This window comes from Camelus bactrianus, chromosome 3, assembly GCF_048773025.1.
Source record: "Camelus bactrianus isolate YW-2024 breed Bactrian camel chromosome 3, ASM4877302v1, whole genome shotgun sequence".
Lineage (NCBI taxonomy): Eukaryota > Metazoa > Chordata > Mammalia > Artiodactyla > Camelidae > Camelus > Camelus bactrianus.
Window position 1 is genome coordinate 49,021,560 of NC_133541.1, and position 24,459 is coordinate 49,046,018.

The window sequence follows — 24,459 nt, forward strand, 5'->3', positions numbered from 1 at the left end:
CCCACCACTTCCTGCTCCTCAGACTAACTTTCTTCAGTATGGAATTTCCTACGCCCCCTGTGGGGATAAGCATTCAGCTTAGGAGACAAAAATCTGTTTGGCTAAACAAACATTTACTTATGGACAAAGGAGACAACAGATGAAGAGAGGAAATTTTTAAAATCTCATCTTATTAAAAACAAAAGGCAACCTGATCATGGAATAGAGCACGGCCACATAGTAAAAGTCACTGTGTGCTAACTGAACAGTAAAAACGTAAAATGTGACCGGGATGCTTAAGTATAGAAAGATGAGCTATTGATTCCTGGTCCTGAAGATGACTGTTGCATTTCAGGGCCATGAGTGATAAGGCTCATTTGTACAGGCTTTCCAATGCAGTTCTCATATGTGACGTTTTTAAAATCTTGGAACAACCCAAGATAAGATTGTCATTGTTCCCATTTTGTATACCAGGAAACCAGGACCTGGTAAGATGTAGGGACTTTCTGCCTTTTCTGGATCCAACTTTTGTGGCTCTGCATTTCCGTGCACAATATGGGAAACTGTTTTCTCTGACATACACAGGGACACAGAGCAAGATCAAAGTGCCCAGGTTACTCTGGAGTGTCAGGGGGGAAAAGGACTCTCCGGAGCAGCCAGTACAAACTCCCTCCTTACCTGCTCCCACTTTACAGATGAGGAGACTGAGGCCAGGGAGACCTTGTGAGTCAGACGGAGAAGCAGCAGCATCTTGTGGAGCAGATCTTCCTTCTTCCTGGCTGGCTCCTCATTGCTCACTGTAGGCTTCTTGGTACCGGGCAATGGATTCTAAGCCCCATGACTGGCGCTTGGTCAATACTTAGTAAATGTGTGTGGAACAGATGTATGAATGATTGACTTCAGTTGTAACTGTATGCAAATCAGTACATTTCTTTTATCTCTGTTTTGACTTAGTTTTCCTACCCAAAGATGTGATTTTTTTTTTTCACTCTGGATTGAGAGAGTGATGTTTATAAAGATCCCGAGGCAATCAGCTGAGAGGCCCTGTATGTATATCAAGTACCATCAGTGCTATTACTGAGTTGCTTTTCTGTGGCACTGTGGGTTAATCAAAGGCCTTTGTTATTGTTGTTTTAAGCACAAATCTCCAATTTATTATTTAGTTTCTTGCTTTTATTAACTTATTTGAAATGCAAATAGCAGCAAAACACAGGTCAACAGCTGCAGCTGCAGGCTGAAGGCAGCGGGAGGCAAGGGACAAGCTGGAGATGGGATCCCGGGGACAGCTGGCATGGGCTCCCACGCACTCCAAGGGGACTGACTGGGGAGGGTGGCTTTGATTAAGGGAAGAGTGGAGGCAGAACCTAAAAGGAATTATTGATCTCATTCCGTAAACATGGAAAAAATGACTAGACAGCCCATACCTACCTGAGAAGATTCATGGCCATCCCATGGATCATTGCTGGAGAAGTCTAGACCTTCCTGGAACTGCTCTGGACTATGGGAAATGACAGGCAGAGCACTTTCAACAATGGCTTGCACATAGAAAGCGCCTACTAAGTGCTAGCTGGTATTATTTTTTTCATCTATTTTTATTACAGTCCTTATAGTCAGATTAATAATAAGGACGAGTGGGAAACTCTAAAATGATGCAAAACAAAATGAACCTTAAATCTTGTCCTAGTTTTACACAGCTATTTAGGTGACTAGAGCAGTTGGCAAGAAGAAAGAAGTGTTTGGAAAACAGGACCAGACTCCCTTCCCGATAGCAGCGGTGGATACACAAGGGAAATGTCACGTGGCTCAATGGGGGATGTGGTCAATGGGGTTTTGGTTCTGTGATTTTTAGGATGACTGATTTGGAGAGGATCACCAGTGTAGAGCTTGGTAATGCAATGACAACTTGGACTTTTGGTGATTTCCTAATAAATCTAAAACCTGTGCTCGGTGGAAATGAAGAAGGACGTGGCAGGTGAGATTGAGGGTGTACAAAGCCCCATGCTGTTCTTGTGCCAGGACTCATGGCGGAGCAGGTCAGGAGTAAATGCTGATGGGTGGAGGACATGGAACGGAGACAACTGGGCATCTTGGAGAGGAGGAGAGGGAATTTGGTCCAGAAGGGTTTTATATAAATGTCTGTATTTTGATTTTGAAAGGGCTCATTTATGCAGGAAGTTAGGGATTTGGGTAGTTTATCCAACTCTAATTATTATGGTAATTATAGCTATGCCCATATGGTGAGCACCCACATGCCAGGCTGCTAAGGAACTAGATCTCATTCAGTTCTTATTACAGCCCTGTGAGGTGTGGATCCTGCTATTCCCATTTAATGAGGAGGAACCTGAGCATCAGAGGCATTCAGTAATCTGCCCAAGGTCATAGCTAACAAGTTGCAGCACTGGGATTTGAACTCAAGTATATTCTCCACAGCTCCTTTCACTGCCTCTCTTGAGAGAAGGAGCCCTATACCATCAAGACTGGAAAAAAAATCTGCCTTCAATAAAAGGCTGTAGAGAGGTGATCCTTCCTTGAAGAAAGATGTTTAGGAATTAGGCACATTAATATATGATATTCCATTATGCTTACATTTGCACTTATTTCTGAAGAATCCTTAAAAGCAGCAACAACTCTGAGTCTTGGAAAGGAGCAAAAATATCCAGCGTCTGGAATCTCCTGAGTAGACAGGATGTGTTAGCCCAATGAAGAGTATTGGTAGGTGCTTACTTCTTAAGGGCTTGTAAGTAATTGACAATAGGCCATCTTCTGGCTGGCTGTGTATTTGAAATTATTTAAGTTGACATGTTGTGTTATATTGTTGATAAACATCATTATATCAGTGATTTAGCTTATACCCTGGAGGAAGAAGTACCTTCTAGACTCTCTTAATGTTCATTAAAAGTTGGCACTGATGGATTTTTGAGGGAGCCCTCTAGTCACTGAGTGATGGAAATGAAGAAACATTCATGAAGATTCAACAGGGGCTTCAGGGGACCTAGTCTAGGAACCAGAGTTTCATACCAAATTCCTGTCTGAGGCTGAGTCCAATTTTAAGGGGAACAATTTTGCACAAATAGCATGAGATCCAGGCCTTACTCATGGTGTTTTAAACTTGAAAAGTGGGGCACGTGCAGCCTCTATCTGCATGAAATAATGCTTTTTACCGGGTAGGATGGGATTCCATCAGAATCACACCCAACGAGCTCCTTTCCTACTTCCTTATCTTTTTATAGTTTTTTCATGAGCCAAAATGTGATGACTGTTTTAGTTTTCATGGAGGAGGGCAAAAGTGTTTTTTTGAAGTGAGCAAGGGACGGTTTTACTGATTCTTTTTATCTTCCTTGTGTTTCCATTCTCACTTTGAGCACAAATGAGACTTGGGAAGCAGGAGGGAGAGAGATATTATTGTGGATTAGGGGCAGAAGAAAAGGGGGTGGGCAGTTGTCTGTTTGGAACTAAACCCCACCCCAAGCAAATACATTTCCTGCAGCCATTTCCCGGCTGTTTTTGAAAAGACTGAAAAGAGAATAACATCTTAGGTCAAGAGCAATGGTATTAGGTCTTTTACTACAAGTTATACTTTTCTTCGAGCCTATATTTATTTTGCCGGGGCTAGAAATAGCTGCAGTGATTTCAGCAGCCTTGACTATTGTCTAGGAATTGAACGTGGGCTGGGAGTAGACGAGCTGATTACACTGTTTAGAAATAAATCCCTTTTTTGGCAATCTCTTCGGGTGAGAAGGGTCCATACATGGCCCTGTGGCTGATTGTTCCGTGGTGCTTTCTTTTATATCAATTCAGTAGCCTCATAATGCAGTCATTTTATTCCAGAATATATCATTTTAAGTCTGTTGTAGAGTGAACAGGGCTAGTCCTATTCCTTGAGACAGGTATATAGGCAGCGTCAGAAAGACTTGCAAGAAATTTCTTAATTAGCACTAGTGCTGGTGCTACAGTAAGGGATGAATGAACTGAAATGCCTCTGCTCTGAGATTCTTTGCAACTAAAAGGGCCTCTTGTCCCCCAGTGAGCAGGAGTCCTACAGACGGATGGGGAAATTTGCAGTGGGTGTAGCTGGTGACGTTCCTGAGTTCCTCTGCCCTTCTTACCTACCCCAGGGGTTTCTGCACCCTCAGATCACACTTGGCTTTGCTGATGGTGCAGCTAAAAAAAAAAAAAAGGTGTTGAAAGAACCAGAACTGACAGGCAGTTCAGAGACCTTATAGGCCTTTGCATCTGAGACGGCACCGCAGGCAGCATCGCTCCGTGCAAGGTAAAAGGCACTGAACCCACTCTGTGGTGCTTAAGAGCTAACATTCTGTGATCAAGGATGTGGCATTTCATGGCAAAACTCATATGATTGATAAGGTGAGTGTCTCAGCTGGGAAGAAAAGGAAGAACCAAAAATAGAGGCAGAAATTTTTTTTTTTCTCCTTATGAAAGTCATTGTCAGGATGACAATTTTAAGACCTTTTCATTTCCTCTGAGATCTTTTCAAAGGGACTGACTTGAAAAATCTTTGATGTGAGGGTCAGGACGTGATGGGGAGAGCATCTTCTTTTTCTCTCCTTTTATCTTACTCCTTGGAGGAGAGGTGAAAATAAAATGGCTCTAAGGAAAAGGAAAATACTCTTTAAAAATGTTTAAAAAACCAAAAGGAAATAGCTCTTTTTCAACAGCTTACCATCTTACTCCCTGTAGCTACTTGCACTATGTTATGGTCATGATTATGAAATATTTCTAAAGAAACATAAGGATGATCGCATAATTTTCCCTCCTTAGATGCTATCGCTTCAGTGGAGCCCAGAGGCTCTGCTGTTACGTGAATCGTGAGGGACCCAACACAGAAGGGACTTCACAAATATTGAATCATTATCATTAAAAAACACTTCCCACTTCACTCTGAGACCTTTCTGTTTTATGAATGCACGTGGCAGGGAATATTAATTACAACACAGTGAGTGTTGCTTGGGGGTGATTATGCCACCTGGCTTAAAGCCTTCCAGTGCAGGGTGTGAGGATTTTCATTTCATCCATCCTTTAGAGTTTGCCACGAGGGGTCTCCCAAGACAGTAAAAGCAAAACCTAAAGGAGCCTAAGGAGAGGAGACTTACTGGATAGAATTCTCTGCCTTCATTCTGCATCATTTTGTAAATATGTTTCCTAATCTGTTATTTTTCTAAAGAAGAAAGGATGTGTGACCAACAGTTTTAGCCAAAGTGGATGAGATTCATCCATCACTGATCCAAATGGGTAACCTAAGAATTGAGCTTAAGTTGCTTCTCTTGCAGCCCATCTCCCATCTTTGGCTACTACTAAGGAATCTGAGCAGTATCTAGATTAAGAATCAAAGACACTTTGTCACGTGAGTGATATCACTTAATGGAATGCTTCCGTTTGCTGTGTGATCGAGTGCAGGTGTAGGAGGAAGGTGTTTGGATCCCAGAGCTGAGGAGTCACGAAGCCCTGTGGGAGCATGCTCAGCCACTGCAGTGGTCCTTCGAGGAGAGGAAAAAGCTTGGGTGTCGGGATATGCATACTGACTCCTGGCTCTCCCATTATCTTGCTGTGTGACTCTGGACAAATCACTTAGCCCTTCTGAAGCTTAATGTCTATATCTATGTATAGGACAGAGGTTTAGAATAGATTAGTCCAGATTCACAAGCCCTGACGTCTTGTTTCCAGGGCTTGAAACTCCCTGCTGCACACCTTCTTGCTTCATTTTCCCCACTATCTTGTGGGTCCCATCTAGATGCCATTTTACATGGCAGCCTTCCTGAACCCTCCAGTTACCCCTGTCTCTTTGAGCACTTCCCTTCTCCTGCCAGAGTGTGTGCCCAGAAGGCAGGGGCCATCCTGCTCTTTTTGCAGACCACCACCCCACAGTTCCAGGGCCATGCCCATGGTCAGCTCTCTGTCAGGATTTGGTGGAGTGAATTACATCTGATAATGAAATAAAACGTGGCCTCTGCCCAGTCATTTGTTCTTGTTCTCATGCTGGCTTCTAGCTCCTTCCATCCTTCTTTTACTCTTCACTCTCCTGGCTGGAGGTCTTTTTCTTTCATTCTTTCTTTTCCTGTTTCTAACTTGTGAAACTCCTTTATTGTTATCTCATGTTTCAAACCCTAGAGATGACTATCTTGATATGTTGATAAGAGGAGGACTTTCTCAGAGGAGTTGCTTATTAATTGCTTATTACAGTGTCAAATGTGGTTATAAACCACCGAAACTTAGGATGTAAAGGGGCCCCTAGAAAAGCTTTTAGGGAGGTCAGCCCTCCACCCAGCACTAGAACAATCTCTAGAACTGAGGTTCCCAAATCTGCCTCATGATCAAAATCATCACCCGCTGCTTTTAAACCACAGATTTAAACCCTGACTCTAGAGATTCGGTTTAGTAGGTCTAGATGGGGTTCAGCCATGTGTAATTTCACAAGAACCTCGTTTGCCTCTGTTGGTCAGCCAGGACCAGGATGCACCATTCTAGAACTGCTGACAGGTGGAACCTTAACCCTGCTTTTATGTTCATCTCTACAGTGGGGGCCTTGCTACCTCCTAAGATAACTAACCCTATTCAGCCAGTCTCTGGAAATGTGCCTTGACTCTCATATGCTTGAAATTATCAGTTGGTTGGATCTCAAACCCATATTTGTAGGTAGAAGATAGTCATTCATTTAATGACTAGATTAAATCAAGTGCCTGTTTTTAACAACTTGTTCTCCAGTATTTATGACTAGGTAGGATCACAGCTTGTTGGGACACCTTTATGCAGCGATTTAAAAATTTCTGACTATAACTTGCAGTCTAGATCAATTTCTATTCCTGGCTGCCTCATGTGCAAAGTCTCCTTTTAATTATCCTATATCCATTATTCGATCAATAGTACTGTACTCTTTTCAAAACCTTGAACGACAGTTTCCATTAAGGAGGCTTTTTTCTGCACAGTCATCTCTCCTGATGAATAATAAATAAATGCCAAGCATCCGTCTGTAAGAAAGCCCTGGATTCCATCTTGAAACTCGATTTCTGACATCAGCATGGGCATCCGCATTGACCACGTGGGGAAGCTCAGTGTGGGGCTTGCCACCGTAGGAGTGAACACCAGCTGCTCTGGGCCTGGGCCATTCAGGGAAGACTCCCAGTGGTGGTGCTGTGTCTCCAAGACCCGAAGGAACCTAGGAAGCAGCCAAGGAAACAGGAGGAGACTAGTATTCTAGACAATGGGAACAACATATGTAAAAACCCAGAAAGACTGGGTAGAACAGATTTCCATAACTGTGGTGTGAAAACTGCATGATAATGAGGTATGTCCCAGCACTTTAAGTCTCACAGCATTTTCTCAACATTTTCTCCCAGAGTTGTAGGTTCTCTGGCTCGTACAGAACCTCCCTCCGAGCAGCACTGCTATTTCATGATCCTCATGAGAATCCGGGGACAGGGGCAGCTTATGGATCCACTTCCAGCATCTGAGAGGAGACACTTGGCCACTGGAATCGTGGTGGAGAGCATTCCAGGGTCCTGGCACATGAAGGGCACCTGTGTGTAAAAAGCACGTAATTTTGACCCAAAGAGTATTCCATGTGGTCTGGTTCCTCTCCCTCTCCTGCTGGACTAGAGCCCAGTGATAGCAGAGCAGTGTCCATTCCCTAGAAATTGCTTCCAAGCACCCAGAGGTGTCTCCCTCCTTCTCCCCACACAACACACGGGCTCCCTGGGGTGACTGCCTTTAGCTCCTTTATTGTCTGCAGCCAGCAAGGCCTTGTGATATACGTGAGGCCCCGCAAGTCTAGCGGTACCACGACTTGTCTTTGTGGACTGCTCTCTGATAACGTGGAAAGAGAAATACAAGACCCAGGCTGCAGCAGCTGGCCGGCTTCCAGAGCCAAAACTGAATTAGAAACTCATTAACGAGCCAGTAAGGCTGGCGGGGCTGTGAGGTGGCCGGGAAGCTGGGAGCGGAGGAGGGGAAGGGGCGGGCTGTGAGCCGAGCGGCCGTCCAGGAAGGGAGACAAAACAGGGCCGACTTGTCTGTCACACAGACTTGTTTGTGAGTATGCTAGTTTGCTTCAGCCACATAATGTATGCTAATTACTATATTTCCTTTTATTTTTTTTCCACGGGAAGTGTTTAGTTGGAAAGCTTTGAAACCAAAGAGGCGATGCAGAAATGCCAAAATGCAGACATTACAAAAAAGAGGAGGAACAAAGGGAAACAGAGAATTCAAATTTACAAAATGGCTTAGCGTTCTGCCCCATCAGCACCTCCCTCTTCCATGCAACCTTATGGAAAATAAGTGAGTGGGAGGGTATGATTTCCTATGGATGATGCTCTTGGCAGCATCTCTCCCATAGTCTGAAATTTTTTTTTTTTAAACAGTGGAAAGAATATAAAGTTAGCAAGATGAAAGCCCAGAAGATTTATTGTAGCGTCCAGTAAATATTAATAAGAAAGTGTTAGTGGGTTCTCTCTCTCTCTGACTTCTCTGCCCAGGGCACCTCTCTGTAGACCGTAAGACTCAGATGCAAACTGAGGAGGGCATGTAATTGAGTTCATTTAAATAATTATCCATTAATAGGAAAAGTCTCACTCGGTATATTTTTTTTACCTGTCAAACCATGTAACTAGTGTTCCACTAGATACCCCTGGGCTACTGTCATTCTTTAAATCAAATAAAAAACAGACCAACATATTAAAATAATGGTTTCTTTAATGAAGCTTATCACAATGCACCACCATTTTATTGAAAAAAAAATGGGCTAGGGAAGAGAAATATATTTTCTTTCATTGACATTAAAATCCCAAGGGCTGAAGTCTTGGTAAGTTAACTTCTCTTTGCCCCATAACCCTTAATTTTTTTAATAATTAAAAAAAGATGTCATATATTCTTTAAAGCAATTTTGTAGACATGAGACATTTAGGAAATTTCATAATGAACTTGGTATGACAGCAAAGCAATGTAGACGTTTTCCAGCACAGTATAGAAAACACATTAAAGCATCAGCTTATATCCTTTAAGAATTGTAAGAAAAAAGTGACATAAATTTAAGATTTTTCAGATGTTTTAAGATTCCTACAAAGCTTTCTGTCCTAAGATTAAACATTTAGTCACACTGCACAAAACATACTGGATACGTAGTCAAGTGCTGGTGTGGGGAGGCCTCTATTTTATATACTGAAATCCTCTTCTGGCCCATTTTCCCCCAAGTCCTGGTTGTCTGAGGGCAGATTCCTTTTGCAAAGACTAAAGTTGTAAGAGGAAGAGCATTCTCTTCATCTGGAGCTGGTGTTCTGGTCCAATTTCGGTTAGGAAGCTGCTTCGAGAACCACATCCAGAGCCTGATCCAGAATAGTCCTCTGAGAGAGGACAGACATTGCTGGTCTCTGGGGTCCTGGTACCTCCTCATTGAAAAAAAAAAAAAAGTCAGGCTTTAAAGGGAAGATCCGCTGGATGTGCCTGGGGGCAGGATGTACAATGGTCCCTTTTCATCAGTGTGGTTTGCAAAATAACTGTCTGTACTGCAGTAAACCCACTGGTCCTTGGCTCTCCATAGAGGATAACCTTATACGAAGGTACGAAACCAGAGCTGGGGAAGAGCCAGGAACCTCTGAGTGCACTTGTGCAGCCCCTGATCGTGACTGGCATACTCCCGGCTCTGACCTGCACTCCAGCCTCACAGGAATGTAGCCCAGTGTTCCGGTCTCTTTGAGAAACAATTCCCAAGCTTCAAATCCTAGTCAGGACCCACATCACAATTTCCAGGGCTTTGGAGTCGTTTTGTCATTGAAGGAGCTGGAACCAGCAGGAACAAGATTAGGTCCTCCTCTTGTTGGACTGCTGCTCACTCTGTTTGGCTCCCACCCCTGTCCAGCTTGCGCTGCTCCGCCAACGCACTGAGCTGAGGTGGGAGGGCTCCAGTGTTCTCCGCTCCTGCCTTTCCAACCCTTAATTTTGAAACCTTGCATTTTCCTGATTTTTGAGTTTAAATCGAGCCAGTAGTGACTGCTACAACCTTTGTGCCCGTCTCACCTTTCTAGCGTCTCCAGTGACAGCCTCTACTCCAAAATGAATGGGCATGTGTTCAGTGTGTTCCTTTCTAGAAGAGAATCTAATGTCCTTTCTTTCAGTTCTGCTCTGTGCCTTCAGCAGAGGACACTCTCTGGAGCGTGATTCCATCCATTCTTCTCCAGAGCCGGCTTACCTGTGGGTATTTTCACTGGGACAAATTTATACCATTTTATTTGTGAAAAAACAAAGAGTAATGCATTGGAAGAACTTTGCTTAGCACATGTATGGAAACTGCATCTATTCTAAGTGTATAAATACATAAAAATTAACCAAAAGAGAGTAATACGACATAGGAAGGTAGAGAGCGATTGTATGCATGCTAATTTTCTTATGAGAACCTGCTACTTCTCACAGAAGTTAAAATCTAGAGATTTTCTTAAGAGCAAGTTTTTGCAAAGTCCCCAATTTATTTTTTTAATTTTATTTTTTTAATTGAAGTGTAGTTGATTTACAATCTTAGTTTCAGATGTACAGCAAAGTAATTCAGTTATACATATAATACATAAATATGTGTGTTTTCAGATTCTTTTCCATTATAGCTTATTATTAAGAAATTGAATATTGTTCCCTGTGCTATATGGTAGGTCCTTGTTGTTTATCTATTTTATATATAGTAGTGTGTATCTGTTAATCCCAAACTGCTAATTTATCCCTCCCTCCACTTTCCCCTTTGGTAACTGTGGTTTGTTTTCTGTGTCCGTGAGTCTATTTCTGGTTTGTAAATAAAATTTGTATCTTTTTTTAGATTCTACATATAAGTGATATCATACTATATTTCCTTTCTCTCTCACTTCACTTACTATGATAATCTCTAGGTCCATCCACGTTGCTGAAAATGGCATTATTTCATTCTTTCTTATGGCCTAGTAGTATTCCATTATATATATATACCTCATCTCCTTTATCCAGTCGCCTGTCGATGGACATTTAGGTTGCTTCCATGTCTTGGCTAGTGTAAATAGTGCTGCTGTGAACATTGGGGTGCATGTGTCTTTTTCAATTAGAGTTTTCTCCAGATATATGCCCAGGAGTGGGATTGCTGGATCATATGGTAAGTCTGTTTTTAGTTTTTTAAGGAACCTCCATACTGTCCTTCATAGTCACTGCACCGATTTACATTTCTATCAACAGTGTAGGAGGGTTCCCTTTTCTCCACACCCTCTCTAGCATTTACTATTTGTAGAGTTTCTAGTGATGGCCATTCTGGCTGGTATGAGGTGATACCTCAATGTAGTCCAAAGACCCCGATTTGCCTACCTTCCTCCTTGAACTTTCCTAAACTGGAATTTCAGAGTCTTTCTTAAAAAATGATTGAAGAGGGTAGGATTTGCTTGACTGACTACCTTTTGGAATCACTTCTGCATCATAGGTTTCGGGCTTTTTTTTTCTAGGGGAGCTACCTCTGTTGGTTCAGAATACATTTACCAGTGCCTCAAAATGCCCCTTAGCCAGATTTGATTGAATCATGTCAAAAACAAATCTCTGCTAAGTAAACATGAATTACACGGTCCTGAATTTATTCCTTGTTTCCTACATGAAAATTTCCTAATTCTGCAGTTGTAGTCATCCAGCCACAATCTCCCACAGAAGGTCAGATGTGGTATGGGAACATGCAGGGGCACCCCATTCACAGTGACCTTGTGAAGACCTTGTAGTTGAATATAAAATCAAGATGAAATCTTCCTGATGATGCCCTATTGTAATTATTTAAGGAATCCTAAGGGGTGGCTAAATGACCAGAGGCAAAAAATGGTGCACTTGTGGAAAAAACAACACCTGACACTTTTGGATATTTTTTGGCCCTAATCACACAAAAAGAGCTAGATGGCATTTCCTTTTTATTTATATATAAATAAAGTTGAAGTTGTGATATATATATATATACACACACACAAAATGGAATACTGCTCAGCCATTAAAAAAAGGATGAAATAATGCCATTTGCAGCAACATGGACAGACCTGCAGACAGTCATACTAAGTGAATTAAGTCAGACAGAAAGACAAATTATCATATATCATTTATATGTGGAATCTAGAAAAGTGACAAATGAACTTATTTATACAACAGAAAGAGACTCACAGACATAGAAAACAAACTTATGGTTACCAAAGACGGAAGGGGTGGGGAGGGATAAACTGGGAGTTTGGAATTTGCAGATACAAACTACTCAGTGTAAAACAGATAAATAACAAGAACCTACTGTATAGCACAGGTAACTGTATTCAATATCTGGTAGTAACCTACAATGAAAAAGAATATATATATATATATATATAGATGTGTAACTATTTATTTATATATAGATGTATAACTGAATCACTATGCTGTACATCAGAAACTACCACAACATTGTAAATCAAATCAACTATACTTCAATTTAAAAAAAAAAAACGGATATGACCAGGGTTACTCACACCAGCTAGAACATAAGATGGAGTGTCCACCTTTCTGTTACTTGCTACAGATGGTGGCAGCTGAGGTACCACTTTAGCTGAGACCAACTCTCTGAGACCAACCAGGTCCCTTGAGCCTCATACTTCCTGGTCAGGATCTTGACCTTAAGCCCCTCCTGGCAGATCACCAAGCTGGTTGCTGTGCCTAGCCTGGCACTGTCACTGCGGGTAGCATTGCCCCCTTGGGACGTTACTGGGAAAAATCCCACTCATGCTGTTTCTCCCTGGTGCAGGGCTAAGCTCCCAAGGGATTGGTAATGATTAGATAGTAGATGTGATGTATGTTATGTCAGCTATTTGTATTTTTCTTTCTTTTTTTTTAATTTCCTTTTTAACAGCCAATACAGAAAGGACCAATTTAATTTTTGTTTTTAAGGCAGCTGGCTTAGAGGTTGAGTAGTGTGATGATTTGGTTTTGAATAGTAACAGATGAGGGTGAAAAGTCAACCGTTTCCCTGGATTTGATCAATGGCAGGAGTTTGATCGCAAATTAAATGTCAGATAAAACTGTCAAATGATTCTGAGAATTGATCCTTACTGGGAAAAGTTGTTTGAACCTTTATGATCACATTTGCTCTCAGAGGAAATAATTCTAGAGTCTGTTCAGACCTTAAGATAGTAATACATAAAAATGATGTGAGGATGATTTAAAATAAGGTCACTTATTAAGCTGATGGATAGCATGTTCAGCATCTATACTGTCTTGTTTCTCAAAGAAGGGGGCACAGACCCATCAGAATCACCTGAGAAATCACAGAAACGCGGAGTCCCAAGCCCCACCCACCCCTCCTGAATCAGACCGTGTGAGGGTGGGCCATGCACTTCTGCATTTTTATTAACTTCTCAGGTGACAGCAGGGAATATTACACTCTTAAGAACTGCCAGCCTACAGTCTTTTCCCCCCACCAGGCATATGTCTCCCAGACAGAAAATAAAGCCATGCCCATGGGCTAAGCAGTGTATCGCGGCAGTGAAATCATAGGTCAAAGTGAGTATGCTCTGGGTTGAATTTGCAAAGCAGGTGCTAGTTATTACTGGATTATGTAACGTCTTTGGAACATTCTACCTCGACTCTCCTCTGTGTGGAGGTGGTTTAAGTTTGTAAGTCAGGACAGCACTGCAGTTACAGGTCACCTTGGGCCGGGGGAGAAGGTGACCAGAGAAGACCATGCACCATCACTTCTCTCATGTTTTTCTCTGTCACCTTCACAAGCTCTTTCCTGCTTTTGGCCACACATGAAATAGTGGCATTTTCCCAAAACTGTTCTCAGCAAAAGGCTCTTTCTGTGTTCTCCAAGAGCATTACTTAAAATACGCTGGTGCCTCCCAGACCTGTGCTTCTGGTCCGCCTGTGGCCCAAGCATCAGATCCACGTCTCTGCCTGCCCACTGGACAGAGCCACCTGGCTCTCCCACAGGAGAGACGCCAGTCTCAGCAGTCCCTGAATCAAACTGTCTTTGGTCGTCCCTCCTCCCTTTTAAAATGACTTAATGGCTAAGAGCCTCGGCTTTGGACACTAACCACCCAGGTTTCCATCCTAGCTTCATTAATACTCCCTTGGGCTGTTGCTTAACTGCCCTCTGCCTCATTCTCCTCTTCTGTAAAGTGGGAGTAATGACTTTCTCATAGGGTTAATGTGCAGATTAAATGCGATAACTGCACATAAATAACTTAGATCAGTGCCTGACACCGGGCAGCTGTTCAATCTGTCTTAACCATTTTTATTATTCATTCCTTTATCAAATATTGATTGAGCTCCTACTGGGTATCAGACACTTCTCACTTACATCTCCCAAATTAGACGCTGTCAAAACTCCAGTGTCCCCATTAAACTCTCTTCCCTTTGGGGTAGGGATAGCATCCCATTCATGTTTTAATCTCAGTGCTAGTTTATGAAGGTAGCACTAATTTGCCCAAGTTAAACTTTAGAAAACTGTGTTCTCTAAGTAAGCCACGTTGTCCTAATAAACAGGGAATGTAACATTTCTTACAAAGGCAGGAAAAGAGCAGTAAGATTAAAAAACATTCTCTGAAACTTACTCTGATCTCAAGAAAGTGAGGTCTAATTGTTGAACCATAGGAAAATGTTATTTTTGAGTTAAAAAGTAACTGATATTGGCAACCTTATGGTTTAACATAATTCTTGGCAGGGTACTTGGCACATGGCAGGTACCCCTCAAAACAAAGAATTCCCAAACCTAGGTTCCAAATTCTGGGAGTACTCTATCGTATATGGAAGAAAATATAGCTCAGATAAACCTTATTTTTAAAAAGTAAGGATCTGGGCCTTGTGAACTCCTAAAACAATCTGAGAAGCATTGTGAGGCAGTGACAAGAGTAGGAGTCAGGATTCAGCTAGGCTTGATTTAAAACTGAGTTCAAAAGCTTATTTTATCTCTGTGATGCTGGATAAGACAGCTAACTCTTATTAAACAACCTGCTTCATCAGCTTCAATTTCCCCATCTGTAAAAAAGGAATAATTTTAACAGTTGATCTTTATGATGCTCTAACATGCAAATAAAAAGATTTTATAAACCATGAAGTACATCACAAATGAAAGGTAACGTTAGTATTTTAGCACATATCCCCAGATAGAATTGTCACAATGTGCGTAGGAATTGCCTTTTGCATCCGTTACAAACACAACTGTGACTGACCGCTGTGGCTTTCTCTCCTGTGGACGGAGGTGGGGGGTGGGGGGGGTGTCACCAGGGCTCCTTTGGGTCCCCCCATTCTGTGAGATGAGGAAATTCTGGTTCCTTCTACCACAGGACTGGCAAGTTCTTCTCGAGGCTCATGGGTAGGAGGTTTCCTCTCTGGCTGTTAGACTCCTTGCATCTTAGAAGCAGAAGGGACTCCTGTCTTGTGTATGAGGAGCAAATGTATTTTTCTTTGTCGGCAGCAGGTTTTGTTCAGAACAGGGTACTGAAACCCCCGACCTCGCTGTAGCCCAGAGGACCAGGTTCATAGACTTGCAACACCTTCATCAAAGTGTAAATGCATGAACACAGAGGAAAGTGCTTTGCAGATGGTAAAGTTGCTAGGTATATGTTGATCTTTGTTTTTCACGAGACCTGGAGTTGGCTCCCCTGACAGGTTAATACATTGCCTTTCACTAGGTGTACTTTTTTGTTTTAGTGTGTCGCATCTGGACATTTTTAAAGAAACAACCTTCAGGTTATCACCCTTAGCTGGTGCCAACTTTGGGCGCTACAGTGTCTCTTTAGATGTCCTCCAGAAAGTCAGGCTTCTAGCAACACCATCTATGAGATTTATTTCTACTTCTTTTAGCCAGGGCATAAGATAGGGATGTCTTTCTTCCACTGTCTCCCACTTCTAACCCTTGATAGCCTGGTTTCTCATTCCTCTGCCTTGAGACCTTTAAAAAGGGGGAGTGGGAGAAGGGAAGAAGAGAACCTAGGAGAAGAGGGGTCGGACAAAGCCCCGCAGAGAGAGGGTGCGCTAAGAACCCTGCAAAAGGAATCAGGCTGGTTGCCCACTGGCATCCCGTTTCCCCACGGCCTGAGCTCCTCGTGTGAGCAGCCAGAGCAGGATGGGATGGAAATGCAGGCGGTTCCTTCTGCCCCCAGGAACGAGAGGACCTGCCTGGCACTCGAAGGTTCGGTTTGCCTGCATCTGTGTGCCGTGAACACATTTGGGACAAGGAGGGAGCTTGGAAGTCTGGTTGGTTTGGGCTGTTTGCTTATCTGGGCATCTAAAGGTCAGGGAAACATAACGCATAAGATGGCAGAGAACCTAGGAGAAGGATGGGGTGGAAGAACTAGCAGACACATGAAAAACCAAACCAAATGATAACAAAAAAGAAACAGTTCAGTCCAGGAAATGTAGAGGAAAAATAGGTATAAATTCAGATTCTATAATAACTAAATTCTCTGTAACAACAAAAGATATTTAAGTCTTTTTTTTTTAAAAAAATCCCAAGCAATGATCAACTTACTTAAATTAAAAAAAAAATAGGAAGTCTCCTGAACTTATTTATAATGTAACTTGAGTTCTCTAGAACACACAAACGAACACTGACAATTTAGAGAACGGTATAACATTCCGGAACACACATCAGAGTTGAAACAAATGCAGAAACAAACAAACAAAATATTTCCAACAGAAAAGAAATGCCATTTCCAGGAATAGCAGGGGAAAGGTGGGAGAGAACTGGGCTCTGATTGTTCAGCAGAAACAAAGAGGGAATTGGCCTTGTGGTGTGTGTGGGAGGCCAGCTTGCCGGCTGGAGGGTGAATGATTGAGCAGGCGTTGGCTGACCAGTGGCTGACCCAGGCTGCATGTTTACCTCATACAAAGGAGAATCTTGGCATCACAACTTGAAAACCTTTATTTTGGATGAGGTGGATTAGGAGAAAATAATAATGTCACAGCCTTGGCCATGAGTGGCTGCATGGCGTGTGACACGGGTCCTAGTCCTGCGCTCCTATACTGTGTGGCCTTGGGCAAGTCACCAGACCTTGGAACTTTGGTCCATGAAGAGGGGCAAAGACCATTTACATCACAGGAGTGTTGTGACGATTAAACAAGGCACTACCCCAAATAACAAAATGCTTTAGAAACTCTGAAGCCCTCTACGTGCCAAAGGGTTTACCGCTGCATTCTTGTGATGGGCTCTCCCATGATCAGAGTTGGATGTTCTCACTTCCATGTATTTGCCTCATATTTAGGTATTTTTTGATCCAGGTGGGACAGCATGAAGCGTGCGGAAGGTGCTTCCGCACGTGTGTGACCTGAAAACCAGCCTGCAGGGCTGGGTTATGCTTCTGCCGTCTTCCCACCTGTGTTCCCCATTGCCTCTGGGACACTCAGCCTAGAAAGGGTCCCCACTTCCCAGCCCCAGGCTGAGAGCTGCAAGAGCTGAGAGATAAAGAGTTGATTTTTTTTTTTAATTGAAGTATAGTTGATTTACAGTGTTGTGTTAATTTCTGGTATACAGCATAGTGACTCATTTATATATATATATTCCTTTTCATATTCTTTTTCATTATAGGCCATTACAAGGTATTGAATATAGTTCCCTGTGCTGTACAGTAGGAGTCTGGGATTTGTGGATACCAACTACTATACATAAAGTAGATAAACAAAAGATAAGGAGTTGATTTTGATGTGTGAGGGCCCTGGGGAATCAGCTCCCTCCAGCGGCAGGAGGTTACTTCCCTGGGGAGGGAATCTGTCATCTCTGTCCTGCGCTGACGCTGTTGGTCTTTGGGGACTGTGGGATCAGGAGATACAGTCTCCCAGCACCTTTGTTTTTTCAAGGGCGCCTCAGTGGGCAGGGCTAGGGGCTGAGTTCTTTCCCTGCCCCGTGTTCACCTTCTCCCTCTGGGCTGAGGTGACTTCTTACTCCAAGAAACCAGGGGAGGCTCTGGCTCTGTTAGGTGGGCTCCTGAGCCCTCCTCCTGGATCGTCCTCTGAGCCCTTGTGCTGGGGCACCTGGGAGGGACTCTGCTCACTGCGTCCTCACAGAAGCACTGTGACCATGGAACCCATGTCCACCCTTTCTCTCTCTGTTTCCCCTCTTAGCAGCGACGAGGTGGGAGCACAGGAGCACAGGGAGGACCATCAGAGGCTCCTGGGAACCCATCCTGTGCTGCTTGTGCAGCCCCCTGACTTGCTCCTCCTTTCCTCCCTCTGAGAAGGCAGCCTGGCCGACACCTTCCCGCCACTCAGGCCGGGCCTCGGCCTGCTCTGTGCCCTGGTGTCAGTCAAGAGGGATGGAAGGACTTCTGTGAGGCTGCTGGGAGGAAGAGTCACTAGAAAGCGGCTGATGCAGGCATCCCCCTCCCTCCACACCAGCTGCCTTTCCCTTCAAACTTCTCTTAGCACATTTGCTTTATTATGTGGATTCCTGCAGAAAGGAGGCCTGGACATTATAAAAAGTTGCTATTAAAGGCTGCTGGAAGACCTGTTGGTAATTAACTTTTAGTTCCTGCACTGAGTACCATTTGCTTCTTGCTTTCATAGCTAAATTTTACCCTGGGGGCTGTTTTTTGCACATAGGGGTTGGAGGTGAGAGGTTTCCTCTTCAAAAATCCACTTTGGTGAAGAGGTAGAGTTGGAGAACTCTGATTGCTTTCATTTTTTCTGTCTTTCCTCCCTACTTCCCTTCCCTCTGTGGAGAACAGACTTTGACCTTGAGACATTCTGTGCTTGTGGCCTACCAAACCCTACTTCTGGCTAAATGATCCTAGGCCTTCTTTACCCCGTGCATTTCCCTTTCTAACTCTAGAATCTTCTTTAACCCTAAGATTTCTGCTGCTTCACACTGGATGTTTTTCTAGTGCTGGATCATGTATAAAATTACTTTTCCAAAGAGTACACTCTGGTTTTCAACAGGGCAGGGGCCAGAGGACCTGGTGGGTGAAGACAGGGCAGCAGCAGGAACCAGGGGGCAGGTGGGCCGACGGCGCTTGTGCACAGACGTCCGACTCTGACTCCATCCTGGTTACCGGTCCATCCGTATCAGGGAGTCAGGACCCGCTTCACCTTAACCGTTCAGTACTGAATAGATATGGAAGCTTCCTTTATTTTTCAATACCCACTTCTAGATTGTGTTTGCAAGTGTGTGTTTGTTCTTCAAGAAAAACAAGGGGTAGGGATAAAGTTCTGGACTGTGGTCATTAATGGAAATGGAAATTACACATTCACCTTCAAGACATGCATTTATCGGCCTTTTAAAGATGATTTAAAAGCTTTTAGCATTACTAGTTATTCTTTTCATCACGGGTTTTCTCCCGTCTCTTGATGCTTCTGCACCTGGGGCCCAGAATTCTCTCCTTTGCACTTGCCTGTCTGACTAAGCAGCTGCCTGCCTGGGCTGAGACCCTTGCTGGTGTTGCTGGGACCCCAGCAGAGACGCTGCCGCCTCCCGGGCCACTGCATCTTGGGGCTGACGTGCGTGGGAGCGGAGGGCCAGCTGTGTGCAGGCTAGAAGGCTCTGAGTTGTATGGGGCTTGGTTATAGCTGTGCATCAGGAGTGGGTGTTTTTCAATTTAGCCATGGTCGGCCCCTTCCAAAACCAGGAGACAGCCTGTGTGTTGTGTGTGTGTGTGTGTGTGTGTGTGTGTGTGTGTGTGTGTGTGTCTTTAGGTGAATAATAAATTAAACTCTGTGGAGAAGAGACCTTTTAAGCATCATAATAATTGTATACCTAGAAAATAACATTGTTTTCAGAGATTTAAAAGTCACCTGGATATAGTAAAACATAAACTAGTAGAACAGTCCAATCTTAAAAACCACATAGATTGAGTTAATCTGTCAGATTTTCAATAATTAAAAAAAGCCCAACAATAACTGAGAAGTATAGGCTTGTGTGAGTTTCAGGCACAGCCTTCTGGAGTGCACGGACAAAAGTCTCATTGTGTGCGCGGGCCCTGCCGCTCCAGGGGTCCCCAGACCTTCCTCTTTTGATTCCAGGGTGGAGCAGACCCCTTTCTGTCACATAACAGCGCCCTCCCTGCCGCCCAGGACTGAGCCTCACAACTGTCCCTGAGTTCTGTGGGGAAGCCCTCAAAGGCTCTTTCTTGCCAAAGGAGTGAGGGGCACAGTCGGTCCATCTCAAGCCCCTACGTTTGCTTCCCCCAGACCAGTGCTGAGGAGACTTGGCTATTCATCAGGGCCGCCTCATGGGTTCCCTGTGAGCTGTTTCTGGAGAATGCAGGCTACAATGGTAAAGAGAGAGGCTGCGACTGTGTTGTCTTTCTTTCCTGGGAACTTCTTTTCTGAAGCAACTGAATGAGACCTTTGCAGGCGAGGGTGGTGGCCTCTCCTTCATAATGCCTGGCCTGTTTCCCAGTGTGAAACATTCCCCAAATATGCGACTTTGTGAGCGTCCCAGCAGCCTGAGCCCGGAGCCGCCTGCCGCCAGGAGAGCTGGCATCCCACCGGGAGGCGGGGGTTGGGGCAGGGCGCACCAGCCCCTCTTGCAGCCCTGGCTTTGCCAGATGCCAGGAAGGCCCGGCCCCTGGTTACATCGTTCGGGGCGAGAATCTGGCCAACAGTTGGCCGTGACAAGAGCTTGAAGCTTCTCTCTCTTTAAATCCCCTCCTTTATTCAAATCCAATCCTATAAAAAGGCTTTTGTTCACGGAGCAGCCATGGTATCTGGGTGCACGTCTGTGTCACTGCTGTCAGTATTTCCAAAGATGGAGAGAAAAAACATCTTTGGTTGAATTCCTGAGCAAACAGGTCCAAAAACTGACTTGGAAGGAGTAGAGGTAAACGGCAGCTGTCACATGGCATTTGTTTTGTTTGCAAGTGATGAAGCCAAAGAGGAAAGGAAGTTCTTGAGGATGGTAAGAATCCCCTTCTGGGGCCTGGACAGCAGGCATCCTTGCTGCGTGTCTGGGGGAGGGGTGCTGGGCTGCCGTGCTTGGACAGGTGCGGTGTGTGGGGTCTGGGCGCTGTGTAGGTCACTTAGGAGAGAAAAGAGCTCTGAGGAGGGAGCCACTTCTGCGTACCTCGCTCAGTCTACTTCTGAGGTTCCTAAAGGATAAGCACGACCACAGTCTTACCCTGGCCTTGTGCTCCCTGAGTCTTTGTGGGTTGAAAACAGTCACATCAAAAGTACGATCAAGGAAATGAACATTCATTTCTCCTTAGTCTTAAGCTTCTGCTTAATTTTGTCTCAATGCAGTGGCTTTGAAGCTCCTTAAGTCTTTGTTTCAAGGAGGCCACTGATGGAGGGACCTAGAAAAGGAATGGTTTTCTATGTTTTGCTGATTGTCTTTTTATCATTTGCTTATTCAGTTTGATGTTCTTTTGCTTTAGCTTGAAATGCACATGCTTGTCAAAAGCAAAACCGACTAAGCCAAAAAGCCACATCCAGTAAATTACAGACTTCGGCATTCACAGTAAATTAACGTTCTTTCCCATGGCTTAGTGGAATTATTTTTCTTGAGGCTGAGTCCTCTGCTGTTCAAACTGTATGACATTGTTCTATTTGGAGTTTCTTCATTTTCAGGCATTTGGAGTAAAATACTATATACTTTCCCTCAATTTTACCTTCTTTTATGTGGGTGTTCTGCCAACTTTGCTTTTTTTGTTTTCTTCTTTTTGCCAATATCCTTCTCTTAATGCTTTCTGGCCTCTTGCTTCTTTACGCATATCTCTGATTTTATTCCTTTGGATTTTTCCCAAGCTCTCCTTTGGCATTCAACGTCTGTACTGTGTCTGTTTTGCCAAATCCGGGTCCACAGAGCAGTGAAGTGGAGGACTCGAGAGCCTGGGTGAAGGTCCTGGCTTGACCACTTCCAGTTGTGTGACTTGGGGCTGGTTAGTTCTTGTCTATACACTTTATTGTCCTCAACAGTAAAAGGGGACATTTGTGGTACCTGTGTCATAGAGCTGTTCTAGGAATTAAGTGAGTTATTCCTTCTGAGGTGCTTGGAACAGTGCCTGACACCATTATTGTTTAGTTTGGGTTTCTTCCATTTCTTACATGGGTTTACTGATACATATTAACTATTAAGAAAGATAAGACAATGGAGGAAAATGGGCTTGTCAATGCGATGGTGTTAAGTATTTCAGCATATTCTGTTTCTGTAGTACGTCTGGTCCTTGATGATATAAAGAAAAAAAAAGCCCTCACTAAAGCTGCCTTCTTTTTTTCTTAACATCTTTGTTGAGATACAATTCACATGCCATACAATTCACCCATTTAAAGTGTGCTATTCAACAGTTTTTGATACATTGCGGTATTAATTTAAAAAAATTTCTAGTAAAATACGTATAAGAACCATAAAATTTGCCATTTCAACCATTACTAGATGTACACAGTTCAGTGGTATTAATTATATTCACAGTGTCTTCCAACATCACCAGTATTTCCAAAACTTTTTCGTCACCCCAAAGAGGAAGTCAGTACCCATTAAGCAGTAACTCCCCATTCTCTCTCCCTCAGCCTCTGGTAATCTCTCATCTGCTCTCTGACTCTATGAACTAGTCTATTTGAGGTAGTTCATGGAAGTGGAATCATACAGCAATTGTCCTTTAGTGTCTGGCTTATTTTACTTGGCATAGTGTTTTCAAAGTTCATGTTGATGCATGTAGCAGAATTCACTCCTTTTTTATGGCCAAATAATATTCCGTTGTATGGATAGTACCATATTTTGTTTACCCATCAGTGAACACCTGGGTTGTCCCCAACTTTTGACTATTGTGAATACCGCTGCCGTGAACATCGGCATACAAGTATCATTTCCAGTCCCTACTTTCAGCCCAGCTAAAAGTGGAATTGCTAGGCCATACAGAAATTCTGTTTTAGCTTTATGAAGAACGATTTTCTTGGCAAGCGGTTGCTTTTTGGAATTCTCTCTTGTATTCTCTCCTTTGGTGTCTGTCTCCCTCAGATTCCAGTTCCTCCTGTTACCAGAGTTTCATTGTCCTTCCAACCATGTGTCTCTCCCCGGCCCCCGGCCTGTCTGAGGGGCACCCTGCTGCCCTGTCCCTCGCCCACTGGCAGAGCAAGTATCACCACTCTGGCCACACATCTGCCTGGTCACTTGCACCTCGTCTGAGTGGGGAGAAGCTTGTAGAAAGTCGTCCGTGGGCCTCAGTCGACTCTGGCTGGAGGCTGTTTCAGCCATAAGATGTTCCTTTCAGGTGTAGGGAGCCAGGGATGAGGAGCCAAAAGCCCCGCAGAATGTCAGCCATCCTTAGACAGGCTCCTTCCTCCTCGCAGCACCTTGCTTTCCTGTTTTCCATCAACTGTGCTTGTCTTTAGGGGGTAATGTGGCCACTGTGTCCAGAGGGAGAGTTGTTCCCCCCTCTTCATTTGCTCACAGGACCTGCACTTTTCTGTGAGCAAGTGAATGAATCAATGAATACCCCAACAGACTGTAAGCCCGCCTCAGACACATTCTGGTTGTTGGGCTAATTGTTAGCTGGGGTTTCTGGATGTCATTCATTTCACAATAGGGCTCCTAATTAATCTGAGCACCGGCCTCACCAGAAGAAAGGCCGATAGGGAGAAACATCCCCAATTACCATGAGAAAGGAAGTGTTGAGAGCCCTGTCGAGTTTTCCTGGCATCCACCCCTTGTCTCAGATGAAAACCCGCCCTTAACGCTCAGAGGCAGCCTGGTGATCAACTGTGACAACCAGAGGGTTGTGAGAGCCCACGGGGCTGGGACCACACAGACCCAGCTCTGGGAGGAGCCCGCTGGGGCCAGCCACTCCCGTTCAGTAACACCAGTTGTGTTTCCCAGGACAGTGTGGAGAGTCCTGGTGCCCTGGGTGGCAACGCCTCTGCTGTCCCAGAAGCAGGTGGGCGGTTTTAATCCGGAAAAGCTAAAGGTCTCCTCTTTTGTCTGTGTTTTTGTGCCTGCAGGACAAAAGATCCTGCATCACCGAAGTGACGTTTTAGAAACAGTGGTCCTGATCAACCCCTCAGATGAAGCAGTCAGCACTGAGGTAAGCACCTGGCTCCACGGGCTCAGGCAGGGCCTCACACAGTGGATGGAGACCCAGGGGGCTGGGGCAGGTGGCGCGAGGGACAAGGGAGAGACGTTCTGGGTCCAAGATGCTTCCTGGTCAGTGGCTGCTTCTCTGCATCCGTACCACCCTAGACTGTCCCTTTCAATAAGGACAGAGTGGAGGATGCTGGCCAGAACTGGAGGGTTTTGCAGAGGCAAGGGGGTGTGGAATGTCGGATAGACATGGATGGTGTGTTGCTGGGATGGCGTCCGGCTGGGATGGAGCAGGAGAAATAGACTCTGAGCCCTCAGGCTGAGACATACATGACCCAAATTTGGAGAAAAATGGCTTCCCAGATGCAAGCCTCCTTCAGAGCCATCCTGCCCACCCCCTTATCGCTGTAAAAGGATAGCAAAGGGTCAGAGGCATGGCCTGGGTTCTGCCACTTAGATGGTGGCCTTGGGCAGGCAATTTACTGTCTCTTCATCTCAGTTTCCACCTCTGTGAAATGGAGACCATAATA

General features: G+C 44.3%; 1 protein-coding gene across 2 annotated transcripts in view; it reads left to right on the top strand.

Annotated features, from left to right (window-relative positions):
• The window catches only part of MAP1B (microtubule associated protein 1B), a 93,995-nt gene that overhangs the window by 45,426 nt on the left and 24,110 nt on the right, over window positions 1-24,459 (top strand). Inside the window, exons 1-2 of one of the 2 annotated variants that reach the window (XM_074359525.1) lie at window positions 20,173-20,815; window positions 23,851-23,933. Coding sequence is in view for 1 of the 2 variants with exons in the window: in XM_045512375.2 (XP_045368331.2) it covers window positions 23,851-23,933 (83 nt within the window). In the remaining variant the exon portion in view is untranslated. Of the gene's footprint in view, window positions 1-20,172; window positions 20,816-23,850; window positions 23,934-24,459 lie in introns of those variants that run through there. The other variant, XM_045512375.2, reaches the window with a different exon arrangement.